The sequence below is a fragment of the Phoenix dactylifera genome, chromosome 8, assembly GCF_051530095.1.
Source record: "Phoenix dactylifera cultivar Ajwa chromosome 8, Ajwa_hap1_PhDact_Kaust_v1.1, whole genome shotgun sequence".
NCBI classification, from domain to species: domain Eukaryota; kingdom Viridiplantae; phylum Streptophyta; class Magnoliopsida; order Arecales; family Arecaceae; genus Phoenix; species Phoenix dactylifera.
Genome location: NC_143197.1, coordinates 5,908,105 through 5,925,875, shown reverse-complemented (window position 1 = coordinate 5,925,875; position 17,771 = coordinate 5,908,105). Strand labels below are relative to the sequence as shown.

Genomic DNA, 17,771 nt, shown 5'->3' with positions numbered 1-17,771 from the left:
AAACCAAAAGTATGATCACATTAAAACCCCCATCAAATTTGAACTTTCAAATCATTTAAATAATATCTAAACATGGTATACTCGATATGCCATTGTTGACCTATACTTATCTTAGGTCAAACCTCTCTTATTATGATCAAAGACAATTTATACTTTTCTTCCGTATGCATCGAAAACCAAACCGATGCATACATTTTATCACAATGCCCAGTGATCTTACAGCTTAAACACTGAATTTAATTGTCATGTCCTAAGTGGTCATAACCTTAAGCTATGATATATTTCTGTCACGATCCCTAGTGATCTTAAACATATGCTCAGATTCCAACTGGTCACATTTTCCAATAATCTTAAACCTCAAACTTTAGTGCCACTAAGGCCACAGTCCCTAGTGGTCTTAAACCTTAGATTATAATATCATTCTTGTTACAATCTCAAGTGATTATAACCCAAATCTCTGATAGTTTTTCTATCATAATTCTCCACTGATACTCGCCTGAACATAAACCCTAGGATACCTTAACCTTAAGCTCTGATACCAATAAATCTGTCACGATCCCTAGTGATCTTAAACATATGCTCAGATTCCAACTGGTCACATTTTCCAATAATCTTAAACCTCAAACTTTAGTGCCACTAAGGCCACAGTCCCTAGTGGTCTTAAACCTTAGATTATAATATCATTCTTGTTACAATCTCAAGTGATTATAAACCAAGGCTTTGATAGTTTTTCTATCATAATTCTCCACTCACACTTACCTGAACCTAAACCCTAGGATACCTTAACCTTAAGCTCTGATACCACTAAATCTGTCACGCCCCGAATCCGAACCTAGGCCCGGGACGCGCCAGACGCCGCACACCCGCACGGCGGACCGCACGGGCGTGCAAGGCTGAATAATCAGACACTCAAGTCACAACATCAGATCACAATATCAATACTAAAAATCTATCATTTATGATAATCAAATCAATAATTCAATTTCAAATGTCTCAAATAAAGTTGATAACATTTATTTACAAGATCAATTACTTATGACAAAATGAATCTAAATCTATCTATGTCCAGTGTCATAAGTCCTCTCCTCCCGAATCCCCCATCAATCATCTCCTGCAATTATGTCAAAAACAGGTATGAGCTACAACAGCTCAGTAGGTAACAACATGCATAAAGTCACGATAACATGTATTAAAGCATATGCAATGTAACTACAGGTCATGTGCACAAAATAAATATGATGATCTGCAAACCAATCCGATACTCAAGTAATATATATATACCATCTCAGTCTATCATATCACGCATAACATAATCCACAGTTCAAACCGCATGACTACGGCCACATCACCCAGTGGCATGGTCACACCGAAGTGTCAACACTCTGCTCCAAATGGAGCCCTGCACCGCAGTGCTGCACCCCAGGGTGCCCCAATCTCTGCTCCTCAGAGCATGCTCCGCAGAGCCAAAACACCCCATAGTGCCGGAACTAGCTCCTCATACAAGTCGACAGGGCCAACGTTTCCACCCCATTGGCGGGAATCCTAGACAATAGTCACGCGGTCTCCAAAATCACATCCACAAATTCCAACAATCAAACTTAATATAAACATAAGTTTTCAAAACCAATATATATGCATAATAGATTTTCAGATGATCGATTTACAGTCAAAAACATGCTTCTAAATGATAATACTGCCAAGAATATAAAACATATCAATATGCTGGAAATAATCACACATATGCATAGTACATGTAAATCATACTTTAAGCAATAGATCACCTACCTGGGTTCGCTTAAAAATTCCTGCCACAGATATCACGAACCCCTGATTAAAACATAAACATTAATTATTTAATTAACTAAGAAACATAATTTTAAACTATTTCCAATTCCTTAAACTCCTAAGTTCATAGATCCAAGAATGGGCCCCTAAAATCAAACATAGACCCTAAAATCAGAACCCTTTAAACCCAAGTCAATTGTGGCCCAACACAGATTAGGCCCAATTGAACCAAACCAGATAACAGGTTCAGATCAGATTTCGGGCCCAATCCAAACCAGCCCACAGATCCAATCAGGCCCAACTCAGCCCAAGAACAGTTCTCTAGCCCAAACCAAACCAGGTCTGATCAGACCATAACAAAACCCATTCATGAAATAGGTGGAACCGGTTCACAATATAAACCCGGTTCAAGATCTGGTTCCCAAATAAAGCCGGATTTCAAAGCGAGGAAAAAAAACACCCAGGCCGAATAAAGAAGAAGAAGAAGAAGAAGAAGAGAAGAAGAAGAAGAGGGAAAGGAAGAAGGGGGGTGGCTGGTGGCTCCGGTCGGCCCTCGGCGGCCGACCGTGGCCCTCGGCGGCGGCGCTCGGCCAGCCGCCGTCGGTCACCCCACGGTCACAGGCGACGGAAGGGAAGAAGAAGAGAAGAAGGAGAGAGAGAGAGAGGAAGAAAAGGAAGGAAGAGAGGGAGCTCGGGGCTGGGAAGCCCGGCCCCCCGTTCGCCCATCTCCGGCCGAACTCATCTCGGCCGGATTGACCCCGGCCGGCCACTGTCGGCCGGCCGAAATTCACCAAGAACTTCCCCCGAAACAGGGGAAGTGAAACCGACTGATTCCCATCATTTTTCTCCCTTAAATCTATATAAAAAAAAATCTATTTAGTCTTGCTCACCTCCGGTCGTCGACGAGTGGTTCCCCGGCGGCGATGGCGGCTCCGGCAGCGGCGGCGGCTCCGGCGGCGGCAGCGGCTCTCAAGGAAGGGGAAAGAGGAGGAATGGGGCTCTCAGAGAAGAGAAAGAGAGGGAGAGAGAGAGAGATAGAGAGGGAGAGGGAAGAGGGGAAGAGGGAAGAGGGAAGAGGGGGGGGGGTGGTGTGCGGAGATCCCGCTGGCCGTTCGGCCGGCGGGTTCATCGTGGGAAGACCACGATGAATAGACTGAAGTCGGCATCCATTGCCGACTTCAGTTCATTGGGCCCAAGAACGGGCCCAATTTCTGGTCTTTACAATATCATCAAGATTACGAATAATAATACATTCAAACTTAAATAATAAATAATAGAAAACTCTTTTCAATACAGGAGGAAAGAATCTCTTAAGTTGCTACAATAGTCATCTAATTATAGAAGATTTGCATAATTTCTTGCTAAGTTGATGAAGATCAGGAGAATCATTTTGATCTCTTGGAATCATAGAGGATTTGTCCGATTTCTTGCGGAGTTGATGAAGATCTAGGGAGTCATTTCATCTATGATCATTTGTCCGATTTCTTACCAAGTTGATGAAGATTTGGAGGATCCTACTGTATCAGTGTTGTTGTCAGTGATTACCCCATCGCATGCCCAATGTCAAGAACTAGAGCCATGTTGCAGCGGATCGAGATCAGGTCTGGAGCTGATTGTGGAAACATGAGGAACCTGATTCATTAAGCCAACTTTTAGATGTCATGGCTTTGTACAGATTTATTTTGGTCCTGAGAGATCTAACCAGCCACGGGTTGTATCAGTCGACTTGTGAAGATTTCTTTCCCTACAGCAAAAGTAAATAATCTGAGCACTTCGCAAATTCACTTCCCTGTTCCCTTGCTACGTACTGAAGCTAAAACAAAACAACAACAACAAAAAAAAATATATGCTGTTCTCCATTGATATATAGAGGGCACGTACCGTAGGTGCTAAATATTAGTAAGCCAACTACGTAGTGCCATATCTTTCTACATCTGAAGTCAATCATTCCTTTTGCACAGCAGGCTGAGTTCCTCGTTCTTGCAGGGTGTCGTGGGTTCAATGATACGGTATTTTAATGGCACCCTGCACTCATTGACCAAGTGGCTCATGTAGCTCCTTTACACTGCACTTATTTCCTTTCTCCTCACGGTCTCTGCCGTCTAAGCGACGCATCCAGAGCTGAGAAGCCTCGTCTCCGGCTTCAAGGTCGTGGTAAAACATAGTCGTCCAAAGTTCTCTGCCTCCAAAGTTCTAAAGAGGATCGCCTTCATGCCTGCCATCTTGTGTACGTCGGCTTGATTTAAGGTCTCGCACGGCGACAAAAAGGGTTTCCCTTGAGTTGGGTTAGGTTAAAGTTTCGCCTTCACCTGAGCCTCTACTTTGAAGAGCTTGGGGCCCTCGATCGATCATTTACGTCCGGATTCAATCCATTTACCTGAATATCTAGCTGGACTACCTTAATTTCATGTCGTGTTCTGGAAAACAGGTCAAGCTTGGCTCTATCAACTCTTTTTTTGTTTTTTTCTTTGGTGAAAACGGCATTTCATATAGCTCTAATGTGAGTACATCCAGCCAGATCAAAAGAAAGTAAAGAGTACAAGGTAGGAGGTATGTCTTCTACAGATGTTCAGATGAACTCCTTGGAGTGCCAGGCCACAAATGAGGCAACTCAGTCAGCTGCGCTGTTTGCCTCCCAAAATACATGTAATGCCTGAAAGTCGCTCAGCTCTTGAGCCAATCTACAGGTATCATAAATAAGAGGATGACCATTACCGTATCTGTATACTCTCTGAACCTAATCGATCACTACAGAGGAGTCCCTCTCGAGGTATATACGCTCAGCACAAAGTACCCGCCTCGCATAGGAAATACCCTCCCAAGCTGCTCGCAGCTCAGCCCCAATTGCAATAAGTCCAGGCGTGCGGTGACCACTAGTTGCTATCATCCTGCCGAGATGGTCTCTGATCACAAAGCCAACACCTCCAGACACTCCGTCCATCGACATACTGTCATCGAAGTTTACTTTGAGATGACCGAGGGATGGGGGTACCCAAGAAATAAGGGCGAACTTGGGCGCTGTGACAGCGGAAAGAGTACCCCAAATATCTCTGGTCATCCCAGAAGAGAACATAGCGATAGCTGTGGTGACCTCCCTTGCATGAAGCATAGCTCTGTCCACCACCATCCTCGGGAGTAGCCTCCTGCCCTCAAACAGGCCGGCATTCCTATCCAACCAAATATAATAAACCAAATATGCCCAAAGGATCCCCGCCTCAATAGTACTAGGCCTCCGCATGGAGACTCTCAGCCGATGAATTAAATCCTGTGCCGACTCGACCGAGTGGGGCAAAGAGTCAGGTGACCTACTCCAAATCTCTCTGGCTCTGGGACACTGCAAAAGAACATGATCCATAGTCTCCTCGGTATCCGTGCACACCTTGCAACACTGTGTGATTCTCATCCCTTGCCGAGCTAACAAGCTCCTGGTCGGTAAGCAACCCCATGCCACCTTTCAGATGAAGAGCGCCACACGCAGATGAATCCGCATCCTCCAAATCTATCATCCCTCTGTCTGCCAGACTGGCTCTCGACTCATCATTATATGAAGATCTTGGCTCGTACCTGCGACCGCTCTATCGGCATCCAGACTAGTCTATCCGGCCCCTCCCAAGCAAGAACTGGTAGGGCCAGGACCATCTCTGCCAACTATTCCCCAAAAGCCTTCCGAATCAACTCCTCCCACCAACGACCACCCCTAGGCTCCATCAGGTCTCTAACCCTGAAATCGGCTAACCTCGGTGCATCCACCATAATCATTAACTGTTCTGTTTTTTATTAGGTTGGATCTACTAAAATTACACCCGGTTTCGTCAACTGCTCCCTTCGGACAGCAGAACCAAACTCGTAGTAGTAGGATAGACATCGTATATAAGTACATATACGTTCATTGGCCAGCCCTCTGAACCAAAACCAAAGCTTAGCCAAAGAGTTAACCTTGTATTTGATTCATTTTGAATTTTTAATTTAAAAAAAAACTAAAATTTTAAAAATAAATCAATCTTATCTCCTATTTGTTAATTATCTTCGGAAGCTTTAAAATTCCTTATCTTTTTTTATTCCCATATCGAATATGTGAAAACAAGATCTTTTGCTTAAATGAAAATCTTGTCCTGTAAAGCCTAAATAACATTCGAAGGAAGTGAACTGGTGACCACATATAATCGTGTTGTGCGACGTGTCTTAGCAAGATTTTTTATTTAAATTATATTTAACTCTATAACGCGCCTATATACGACCCTCTTAAGAGCTAGCAGAAAATCCCCAGCTGATATTGGGGTGAGGGCAAAGCTTGAATTCAGAGATCCTTGTACCAACCCTTAAAAACTTCATCAACTGCACTCATTGACACCCCCAACGTACAAGTTGATCTTTCACTGCCCAAGATAAGGTTTCAAATATCAAAGTCATTCCTAAGTCATTTTAAATAGCTTAATTACTAATTAGTTTAAACATGATATTCAAATCTAAGCATGGTGGCCATACCATTTGAACATCAACACCGATGAATCTACGGCAGCACTAAAGGGTGACAAGAAACCCCACGTATGGCTTCCTTACTCTTGACTAAGACGGGCTTGGAAGGCCCGGATTTAACCAAATCTTCGTTGTTATCCTTGATGTCTCTTTCTTACTCTATCAATGACAAATTTTCAGAAAAAAAATAAATGCACAGAGGTAGACCGATGAAGACGCCTCTGACTTTTCTCTGGTGTGTAAGGATACTGGATCCTGAGCTCGGATCTTTTATGTGCATATTTTGCACCGCGGATTTGTGCCTGCTCCGATAGCCGCCACGTCGCTCACCTTAAAGATAGAGATGCATGCCTATCAGTCATTACCACATGCCATCAAGCAATCTATCAATCCGACAGAGAATCTAACATTGGGGGCCATTTCCACCCCACATGCAGCCACCGTCGAAAGCTAAGGATGAGAGAGGAGGATCTAAATATCTCAAATGCAGCTTTCAATAGCAGCTACACTGTAGCTGTATGGACCATGGAGCAAACATTAGTCCTCCACAGGACAAGCTCTCTGTGAACAACATAAAATTACTTTGCGTTCATCTGTTGCTTAAAAACCACAATATTACTATCATTCTTATTTTTGAGAATTTCTGCAAGTCGGCGTATATCATTAATATTTTATCCTAAAAATTCATATTGGCATTGACCAATAGTTTCCCTAGAAAAAGAACATGGATTAATAGTTACTCTAACCTCCGGAGACGGCAAGCTTCTTGGTGCTGCAACTTTTCTCTAAAGTTTTTCAGGCTCTGTAATTGGACTTTTTTCCCCTCCTAATCAAATGGTAGAAAACTAGAGCTACTACCTTTTTCACGTTGAAAAGCTTGTTGGTGCTCACCACCTTCACGCTCCATTGACCCAAAAAGGGGCTCCAAGTTGATGGCAGCCCAGAAACTCTCAAGATCTTTTGCCCTCCAGTTGCGAGAGCTATTTTGCTGCACGGCCGGAGCGTGATCTAATTAAAAACCTCTTTCCTTCTTGGCATCCCTCTAAGCTATCAATCATCCAGCTATCCATGAACAACCAATCAGATCCAAAGAAGCATCAGAGCCTTGACTTCGTCTCCCGGGCCGCGTACATACCAGGGCTTAACTGGCAATTCCACTCGACTCCACTATTCTCAATTGTGGAAGTGGATTGACCATAGAAACAAGGGAATGGTAACAGGTCCAATGTCATCTTACCCTGACATGATTATTCTCAAGACCCAGAGAAAGAGAGCCTTTGAGACGACGCCTCGATCGCACTGATCCAAGGTTGATTGACTTCGAAGATAAGGCAAGACCTTTTGGACAAAGCATTCTTTTCTAACATCCAATCTCATGATTTGATTCCTGGAACCCAGAAGTCATGATGGAGTGAATCATGGTAGTTACTAGCTCCTACTGTGCTAACCCACTAACTAAACTAAGTGGCTTCTAATACCAGGCTGATCATTGAGGGACGGCAAGGCGTGAGGTTCACCTTCTCCGAGCTGCTTCCGGCATGGGAATGAGCTTTCTTCTGCTGCTGCTCGCATTTGTCGCAGGCCTTCAAGTCAGTTCTGGTACCACAGATCCCACAGATGGTATTTCTCCTGTCTCTCTGTGCCTTTGTATTGTAAAGATTGATTTAGAAAAGAGAGAGCTTTCTCTTTGTTGGATATGGATTGCACATCCACAGAATTCTGCAGTGGTTCCGCTGAGAATCTTGTGTTGCTATTTCAACACAGCGACATGAAGATGCTGCACCTCCTATAATTTCTGTCAGAAAAACCTTTCATATTAAAAAGTCCTTTTGTCTGTAAAAATCACGCACAGAAAAAGTAGTCACGTTTCAATTAAGCTTTAGGTATATAACAATAGAGTTGAATTACCCACTGATACAAGCAAGAGAAATTTTAGCAAGAGATCTCTAGATGTCAATATTTCAGGAAATATCCATCATCTGCTTGGTTTAGAAATAGAAAATTCTTTCCATAATTTAACAATTCATTCCGTACAAACTTTTTTGGCTTTGGATTCCAGTATTGAGATTTCCGGTTACCTTCATAGATTTCTCCTTTCAAGTGAGGGAAACATATAAAGCTAACTATGAACCAATGAATCACTTACAGCTGCTGCTCTCCGATCTCTAATGGATGGATGGCAGAACACACCACCAAGTTGGGGGCAGTCAGATGATCCCTGTGGTACACCATGGGAAGGAGTCAACTGCATCAATTCCAGAGTGACTGTCCTGTAAGCTTCTTCTGAACTTATCATCAGCCGACATTGCCGTAGTCCCTTTACTCACCCATCATATTTTCAGGAAACTGTCAACTATGGGCCTCAAAGGCACATTAAGTGGGGACATAGGGCAACTCAGCGAACTGCAGACCCTGTAAGTTTGATACTGCAGCTCGGATATAATTTGAATTATTCCAGTGTTGCATGGATGTAATAACTTGCAGGACACCAATAAAAGAATATGAATTTAACTATATTTAACCTCCTGGCAAATAGATAGTGCCTTAAAAATCAATATAATGGCACACCTGCAATATGCTATTTTGGATGCAAATTTCAACAACCAACTTCAAATCATTAGCACTTATCAAAATTCAGAGCACGACACATGTAATAAGGTCTAAATCTTTTTGAGTAAACCACTAATATGCAAGCTCAATCAGATAAATTAGGATTTAACAATGGTACCTGCAGGGACCTGTCCTACAATAATGAGCTCGGTGGTCCACTTGCATCAAATATTGGAAACCTGAAGAAGATCACCACCCTGTAAGTTCAGCAGGCCTGTTACCAGGACCAACCTGCTTCAATTCAAGCTTATCTAGTCATTTTGAAGTTTCCTTGACACTCACCACTTTCCTATTCCACAGAATCTTGGTTGGCTGCAGCTTCAGTGGTCAAATCCCAGAGGAATTAGGAAATTTAGAAAAGCTCTCTTACCTGTAAGATTTACTGTAACATTCTTATTCTGCTCCATCTTTCTGACTGAAATGATTAACATGTTGAAGGATTTGATTCGCCCCACCCCCTCCCTTTTTTTTAACTTTGTATTTTAATTCCAGAGCTATCAATTCAAACAAGTTCACCGGTAGGATACCTGCTTCCCTGGGTACCCTTTCAAATCTCTACTGGCTAGATGTGGCAGACAATCAGTTGAGTGGGCCTATCCCCGTTTCTGATAATGGGGCTCCTGGACTAGACCAGCTTTTGAACACAAAGCATTTGTAAGTCTTTTATATTCTTCATGATTCTGCTAACAATGATGTAAATTAAACAACCTGTAGACAAAGCTGTGTTATTTCTGTCCAATGATTATCCGTCTTTTGCTTCTGTCTAATGAATATGTATCTCTATATTGTGTGCTGAACAGTCATTTTAACAAGAATCAGCTATCAGGTCGCATCCCTGAAAAGCTCTTCAGCTCAGATATGTCGCTGATACACGTGTAAGCTGCTATCTGCCTGTTGCTAGTTTCCTTCTTTTAGCTCTATACTTTCGACTCCTGATGGTTAACTTTGGGTAGACTTTTTGATGGAAATCAACTTACTGGGGAAATTCCAGCTTCCATAGGGCTATTAAAATCTCTTGAGAATTTGTGAGTGTCCTTCAACCAGATATGCCTCCAGTTCTACTATCACATCAATCAGAAATCTCTTTTCCAACTTGCTTATATTGTATCAGGTGGATTGATTATAATTTGCCCTTCTGTAACAGGAGACTTGACAGAAATTCCCTGAATGGCCCAGTTCCGTCAAATATTAACAACCTGACAAGCATCACTGAACTGTAAGCTATCTATTAACCAATCAAAATCCAACAAAAGAATATTGGATATATAATAGCTTACAGTTTTTCCCTATTTGCATCTTTCAGTAACTTAGCAAACAACCAGTTAAGCGGACCTATGCCAGATCTAACTGGGATGAACAACCTCAACTATGTGTACGAACTCAACTATGTTCTAGTGGTACTTTCATACCTAGCCTTCATTTTCAAATTAACCAGTAACTTGCAAAACCTTCTTATGGTCCGCAGGGATTTAAGCAACAACACTTTTGATTCTTCAGAAAGCCCAGCTTGGTTCTCGCAAATAGAATCTCTCACTGCTCTGTAAGTTCTCTGACTGCCCATGAGAATTGTAACTGAGTAATTTTGTTAACTAGCTGGAAGTCTCAGCAAAAACCTTCATGTTGGCGCTCATTCAGAGTGATACAATCTGGAGGGCTTCATGGGCAAGTGCCACAAAAGCTGTTCAGCTTTCCTCAACTACAGCAAGTGTAAGTTTGCCACGACAGATGATTGACTGGAAAGTTGAAGAGATCCAATGAAAAGAAATCGTAAGTACTGATGCATGACAAACTATTTGATTGTTGTGAAACTTTGACAGAATACTTGATGACAACAAATTCAATGGTACCCTGGACATGGGCAAGAGCATTAGCCAGCAATTACAGTTTGTGAGTTTCAAAAATAATGCCCTGGATTCTGTCACCCTGACTTCCAGCTATGACAAGGCTTTAATGTGAGAATCCCAACATTCCGGTCTATGATTACTGACAAATGAAGTGCATTTTTGTTTTGCCCATCCCCATCTTTTTTTTAATACCTTCATTTCCTGCTAATTGCAGACTTGCTGGAAACCCTGTGTGCAATAATAATAGTTTCTCAGATACTATATATTGCCTTCAGCAAAAGGCATCAACACCTTACTCCACCAGTCTCGCCAAGTGCGGCCCTAACCAATGTTCCGCAAATCAGAGTCTCAGTCCTTCAAAATGCAACTGTGCCTATCCATACCAGGGAGTGATGTTCTTCAGAGGGCCTAACTTCCGAGATGTGACAAACATGTCATTGTTCCAAGAGCTGGAGAGTACCATGTGGACAAAACTTGGCCTAGAGCCTGGCTCAGTGTTTCTTGAAAATCCCTTTTTCGATGGTAATTCTTATCTGCAGTTGCAAGTAAAACTCTTCCCATCTAATGGAATGTGCTTCAGCCGGTCCGAGATTCAGAGAATTGGGTTTGATCTGAGCAACCAAACTTACAAACCTCCAAAGATGTTTGGACCATATTATTTCATTGCATTACCATACCCTTTCCAAGGTGTCTACTCTATTCCTTACTCAGCAATAAAAACCAAATGAATTTGTTATACTGAACAAAACTTACATTCCAGATGTTGAAGGAAGATCTTCAACAAGCACTGGTTTGATCGTTGGCATAGCAGTTGGTTGTGCCCTTCTCCTTGGACTTGTAGGATCAGGAGTCTATGCCTTGAGACAGAAGAAAAGGGCACAAAGAGCAATGGAACTGAGTAAACCTTTTGGTAATGTGTTTCAAAAAGCATGTCATTTATAATAGCTTTCTTCAGCAAGTGAAGCATTTATCCATCAGATAAGGCAGGATGTGTCATATTGCAATCTTACACAGATCAGTCAGCAGGCTTACATCTTAGACTAAAAATCACAGTTCCACCAATATTCGTATAACTGCTAGATATGATTTTCATCTGCTAATGTACCTCATCTTGTACTGTACTAAAGAAAAGCACCCTGAAAGCACATTGAGCTCTCTGACTGTATTGTTTTTATTCCAGCATCATGGACTCGCAGTGGTGAAGACGGTGGTGGTGCACCACAATTGAAAGGAGCAAGATGGTTTTCATTTGATGAACTAAAGAAGAGCACCAACAATTTCTCAGAAACTAATGAAATTGGATCAGGTGGCTATGGAAAGGTATTTGATGAATCCTATGTCTATCGGAAAATACCATATATTGGGAATGTATGACAAATATTCAGACTACTCTATTCCCTCTTCAGGTCTATAGAGGAATGCTTTCAAGCGGGCAACTAGTTGCAATCAAGAGGGCACAACAGGGATCCAAGCAAGGTGGACTTGAGTTCAAGACAGAGATTGAGTTGCTATCTAGGGTTCATCACAAGAACCTACTAGGACTTGTAGGTTTCTGCTTCGAGGAAGGGGAGCAGATGCTGGTATATGAGTTCATGCCTAATGGAACGCTACGTGAAAGCTTGTCCGGTATGTTCTCCAACAATAACCCAAAAAATTTCTCATAGTCATTTATCTTTTTATAGTTATTTAAATCTTTTGTTGCTACAATAATCTACTGCAGGGAAGAGTGGAGTACAACTGGATTGGAACAGGAGAATCCGCATTGCACTAGGCTCAGCAAGAGGATTGGCTTATCTCCATGAACTTGCTGATCCACCCACAATTCACAGAGATGTTAAGTCAAGTAATATCCTATTGGATGAAAACTTAACTGCAAAGGTTGCAGATTTTGGCCTCTCAAAATTGGTATCAGACAGCGAAAAAGGACATGTTTCTACACAAGTAAAAGGAACGCTGGTAAGTGTCATTCTATATATTAGTGCGAGTACTCATTTTGTTTATCAGCATCTTGCAATGCCACAAGCTTTTTTTTTGTCTCTGTCATATATTGCAAAGGAATCATCTATATGAAATATTATATCACAAAGGATTCAAATGATACGTACATTAGAACTTGATGGAGTTTATGCAACTAAGAATTTGACATAATCAGTATGGCTCTTCAGCAACTAGCATGACAAAACGATAGTATTCTTATCATCTCTGTTTCACTTTACAGGGTTATCTAGATCCTGAGTATTACATGACACAACAGCTGACAGAGAAGAGTGACGTTTATAGCTTTGGAGTGGTGATGTTAGAACTGATAACTGCTAGGAAACCACTAGAGAAGGGCAAGTATATTGTTCGTGAGGTGAAGATGGCAATAAATATAAAAGATGAAGAGTACTATGGTCTCAAGGAGATAATGGATCCCATAATTCACAATACAACATATCCAGTAGCTTTCAGACAATATGTAGAATTGGCCATGAGCTGTGTCGAAGAATCAGCTGCAGACCGCCCAACAATGAGTGATGTTGTAAAGGAAATTGAGAACATGTTGCACAATGATGGTCAGAACACAAACTCAAATTCAGCATCTTCATCTGCCACAGTCTTTGGAAACACAAAGGGTGCTCCTTGTTATCCTTACAATGACTCATTTCCTCAAAAGGATGTTAGCAACAGTGCTTTCGATTACAGTGGCGGATACTCTCCGTCAGCAAATCCTGAACCCAAGTAGCAGATTTCTTTTCTTTTTACATGATCTTTCTTTATTGTATATTTACATTACATACTTCTCAGAGTACTATACAAGTATATCTCGACCAATAAATGTTACTGCATTTTGTATGTCTAGAAAAATTCCCCCCTAAAAGTAAAGCCAAATGTATACTGATTTTTTGATAATATGAGGGATACTCTAATTCCCTCAATAGCAAATTGCTATTGATATCAATAATATGAGGCTTTTCCCACAAGATTTTAACATTTCGACCAACATTTATAATCAACAAGTGTATATGTCATAAGTTTACCACTTTTTTAAAAAAAATTTTTCTTTTTATCTTGTGAATTATTTTTTCTTCCATATTTTCCTTTTAAGGACAAAATTATCCCTTGTAGATGGTCCAGAAGTAAGTAACTTTGTTCTAAATGAAGCAACACTTGGTTATCAACTAGATAATTGTTCCCATGCTATAATGCAGTCTTTTCCTAATCTATGGCACACCATATAACAAAAGAAATTAATATATCTATATCCTCAAGGACATTCTAGAAATTATAACCTCAAGGAACAAATCAAGATGATTACTGATGGCTGATGGCGATCCAAGATCATGTCATGATGCATGGGAGGACTAGGGCCTTAGGAACTTATATTGGAGTTAGTTTTAGTTGTCAATGCTATATTTTTCTTTTAATTTTGGTTATCTTTAGTTTTTAATGATTAAGTGAATCAGGGGCTGTGATTAAAAAATCTCTAATTGATAGCTTGATGGTCTAGTTACCATACCGGTACTGTTAATGCAGTATTATTCACGCTACAAGTCCTGGGTATTGCTTTAAAGGAAAAAAAAAAATGTGAACAGTAACTGCTGCCTTATGATGACTATTTTAGGGAGATTAAAGTCATTTGTTTTTTCTTTCAATAGGGGAACCGAGTTATATAATGCAAAAGATGAATGAAATTTTGGGTTCCCTTTTCTTATACTTGGTAGTCATCAAACAAGCATAAGACTTCCAAACCATGGGTCTGATTCCTCAGTCTAGGAGTGAGAATGATATTCTCTCTGTTTTAATTTTATATTTCTTTGTTGTTTAACATCTGATTATGTTTTCCCTACTTTCCTTTCAAGTACTAATCCTCAAATTTATTCTATCAATACTTATACATCTCTCCAGTAAGCCTTAACCCTTGCTACATAAATTAATTTTCAACATCCAGCCAAACCCTTTTATTTTTTTCTACAAAAATTAATTTTTAACATCGAGCCAAATCCTTTTATTTTTCCCCCTTTTCACCTACATCTCAACCCACTACTTAAACCCTGAATCCAAAATCCTTCTTTCATGTAGAGAGCTCGCCATGTTAGTTCACTTGATATGAAAAACCAGATCTAACTTCTGAATGGACACTAAGGCATTAAATATATTCCTAAGAACCTCCAACCCTCTTATTTCCTACCTGAGCCCTAATTTCATTATGTTTATATTCATAACCCTATCTGTGGAGTGATTGATTAAAACCCCATTTGATTTTGATGAGCTCAAAGCATTTGAGTATATCTTGTGATTACTAATGAATTCAATTGAGTGTTTCAGTGAAAATCCTGTCCAAGTGTCTCTAGATTTGATTCATAGTATTTTGGATAAGGTAAGAAGTCTGCTGAACCAAAGTCTGAGACTCGAGTCGACTCCCGAGTATCACGAGTCGACTCCAAGCGTATCAAGTTCACTGGCACGAGCTCGAGTCGACTCCAGATCAGTACGAGTCGACTCCGACTGAGAACAGACAGAAGGACAGAAAGCTTCAACTCAGAAACTGTCAACGAGTCGACTCCCGAAGTGCGCGAGTCGACTCCAATGTTCAACGAGTCGACTCCAGGGTAGTAAGAGTCGACTCCAAGAGAAACACAAAGAAAAGTCAGAGAGCAGTTTTCGGGTCTGAGATTCGAGTCGACTCCAGTGGAACGCGAGTCGACTCCGATGGTTGGCAGGTCGACTCCAAAGAAGGTAAGAGTCGACTCTCAGAGGAACACAAGAAAAAAGTCAGAGAACGATTTTCGGACTCTGAGATTCGAGTCGACTCCCGCAGTACGCGAGTCGACTCCGAGACTGAGCGACCATCAACAGACAGAAGACCATGTTACTGCCTCTGAGATTCGAGTCGACTCACAGACAGCTCGAGTCGACTCCGAGACAAGCTTCACGTCAAAAGGCAGAAGACCAACTTTCGGAAACTGAGAGCCGAGTCGACTCCAAGGAAGTTCGAGTCGACTCCAAGACTGGATGAGCCAAAAGACAGAGAATCGGGAGTTCGGGCTCTGAGATTCGAGTCGACTCCCAGAACAGTCGAGTCGACTCGAGTGGACAAAATTCAAAATTGGATCCACGGACTTCAGTGGATGAGCCGACTCCAAAATTGCCAGGTCAGCTCCAGAAGTTGGCGAGTCGACTCCAGGTCAAGACGAGTCGACTCCCAGTCAAGACGGCAACTTTAATTCAAATTTGGAACAGTTGCCGAGTCGACTCCGGAAAAGCGTGAGTCGACTCCTGCTACAGCCGAGTCGACTCCTGATCGCGCGAGTCGACTCCAACCCACCAACGGTCATATTGTCAGGCTGCGCAGAGTGTGCAGAACGGCCAGAAAAAGCAGAGTAACGGCTAGTTTCCGTGGGGGTTGGCTTAAATAGCCACAGAGGACTGTAGCAAGGTAGAGAACAGATATTCCACTCCAAGCATTCAAGTTTTCAAGCTCTCCAAGTGCTCTTAAACGAAAAAGGGAAGATCTGCATTTACTGCTCCAACAACTTCTTCCCAACAATCAAAGCTTCCTCCTCCTGCATTCAAGTCGACCACTCTTTCAAGAGGAGACCGGAGTTCCAGAAGCCATACCTCTTCACCAGCTTAAAAGCGTTTGAGGGCTTCTAACTCCTTTACGATTATATTGTTTTAAATCTGCTTTTTGAGAAGCTATTTTCTGTTTTCTTCTATCTCTTGTATTTACTTGATTCAATCGGAGGATTGAATCAAGGGGTTTAAGGTTGGTTGGTGAGCCAAGTTAAAACCAACGTGTGTAAGGGTTTGATTGTGAGCCCGGGAAAACAATCGGGGTTGGTTCTAGTCGGTGAGCCTGGGAAAACCGACCGAGTTCGTTGTGAGCTCGTAAAACAACAAGTTTGGTTGTGAGCTTGCAAAACAACCGGCTGTAATCCAAGGGGGTTATAGTGAAATTCCCAAGTGAGACTTGGGGAGTGGACGTAGGAGCAAGGGTTAGCTCCGAACCACTATAAAACTTTGTGTTTGTAGTGCATTGTCTCTCATCTTCTTCCCCGCACATTACTCACAGCACTAGGCTTTAATTAAATAACTTGCTATAGTTTTTAATTAATCATCCACAAAGTTTTAATTAGCCAAATTATTTTAAAAACCCAATTCACCCCCCCTCTTGGGTTGTCTATCTGGGCAACAAGTGGTATCAGAGCCAAAAACTCTTCCACTCAAGAGTTAAAAGATCAAAATGACAACCCCATTTGGATCTTCTCACATTGAGGGTCAGTCCACCCAAAGACCCCCTTTCTTCAATGGATCTGACTACTCATACTGGAAGGCTAGGATGAGAATATTCATCCAAGCCCAAGACTATGAGATGTGGTCCATTGTAGTAAATGGGCCATACATCCCATCCATTTACGTAGATGGTGTTAAGGTACCTAAACTAGAAATGGACTGGGATGAACATGACATGAGGAAGGCACAATTAAACTCTAAAGCAATGAATGTCTTCTATTGCGCCTTAGACCGTAATGAATTCAATAGGATTTCAACTTGTAATTCAGCAAAAGAAATTTGGGACAGACTTGAAGTGACCCATGAGGGCACGAATCAAGTCAAGGAATCCAAAATAAACATCTTGGTTCATAAATATGAACTATTTAAAATGGATTCAAATGAAACAATCACATCCATGTTCACTAGGTTTACTGATATTGTCAATGGTCTAAAAAGCCTTGGCAAGAACTATACTAACAGTGAGCTTGTCAGGAAAATCCTTCGGTGTCTACCGAGGTCGTGGGAAGCTAAAGTGACAGCAATCCAAGAAGCCAAGGACTTGAACAAGCTACCACTTGAGGAGCTTCTTGGATCCCTCATGACGCACGAGCTCACCATGAAACAACACAACGAGGAAGAGTCCTCCCATAAGAAAAAGGTAATAGCCCTTAAATCTACTTCTTCTAACAAGGACTTGTCTTGCAGCAGCAGCAGTGAAGAAGAAGAAGATGAGGAAGATGGTGGTGAGGCTCTTCTTGTGCGCAAGTTCAAGAAATTCATCAACCACAAGAAGTCCTA

The 17,771-nt window shown here is 41.6% G+C and overlaps 1 protein-coding gene across 1 annotated transcript; it reads left to right on the top strand.

Moving 5' to 3' along the window:
• Nucleotides 1-7,126: 7,126 nt before the first annotated feature.
• Nucleotides 7,127-13,562, top strand: LOC103702185 (leucine-rich repeat receptor protein kinase HPCA1-like). The gene is made up of 20 exons (XM_008784517.5): nucleotides 7,127-7,592; nucleotides 7,743-7,881; nucleotides 8,410-8,533; nucleotides 8,604-8,675; nucleotides 8,996-9,070; nucleotides 9,172-9,243; nucleotides 9,364-9,525; nucleotides 9,672-9,746; nucleotides 9,825-9,896; nucleotides 10,016-10,087; nucleotides 10,175-10,243; nucleotides 10,337-10,411; nucleotides 10,507-10,578; nucleotides 10,689-10,823; nucleotides 10,930-11,402; nucleotides 11,476-11,625; nucleotides 11,896-12,035; nucleotides 12,122-12,341; nucleotides 12,436-12,671; nucleotides 12,934-13,562. The coding sequence occupies exons 2-20, from the start codon at nucleotides 7,800-7,802 to the stop codon at nucleotides 13,438-13,440; spliced, it is 2,883 nt and encodes a 960-aa protein (XP_008782739.3). The 5' UTR covers nucleotides 7,127-7,592; nucleotides 7,743-7,799; the 3' UTR covers nucleotides 13,441-13,562.
• Nucleotides 13,563-17,771: the final 4,209 nt, after the last annotated feature.

Coding starts and splice junctions, on each gene's coding strand:
- LOC103702185 (XM_008784517.5), top strand. CDS start 7,800: ATGGGAATGAGCTTTCTTCTGCTGCTGCTCGCATTTGTCGCAGGCCTT. Junction 9,897..10,015: donor TTAAAATCTCTTGAGAATTT/GTGAGTGTCCTT, acceptor CTTCTGTAACAG/GAGACTTGACAGAAATTCCC. Junction 11,403..11,475: donor ATTACCATACCCTTTCCAAG/GTGTCTACTCTA, acceptor CTTACATTCCAG/ATGTTGAAGGAAGATCTTCA.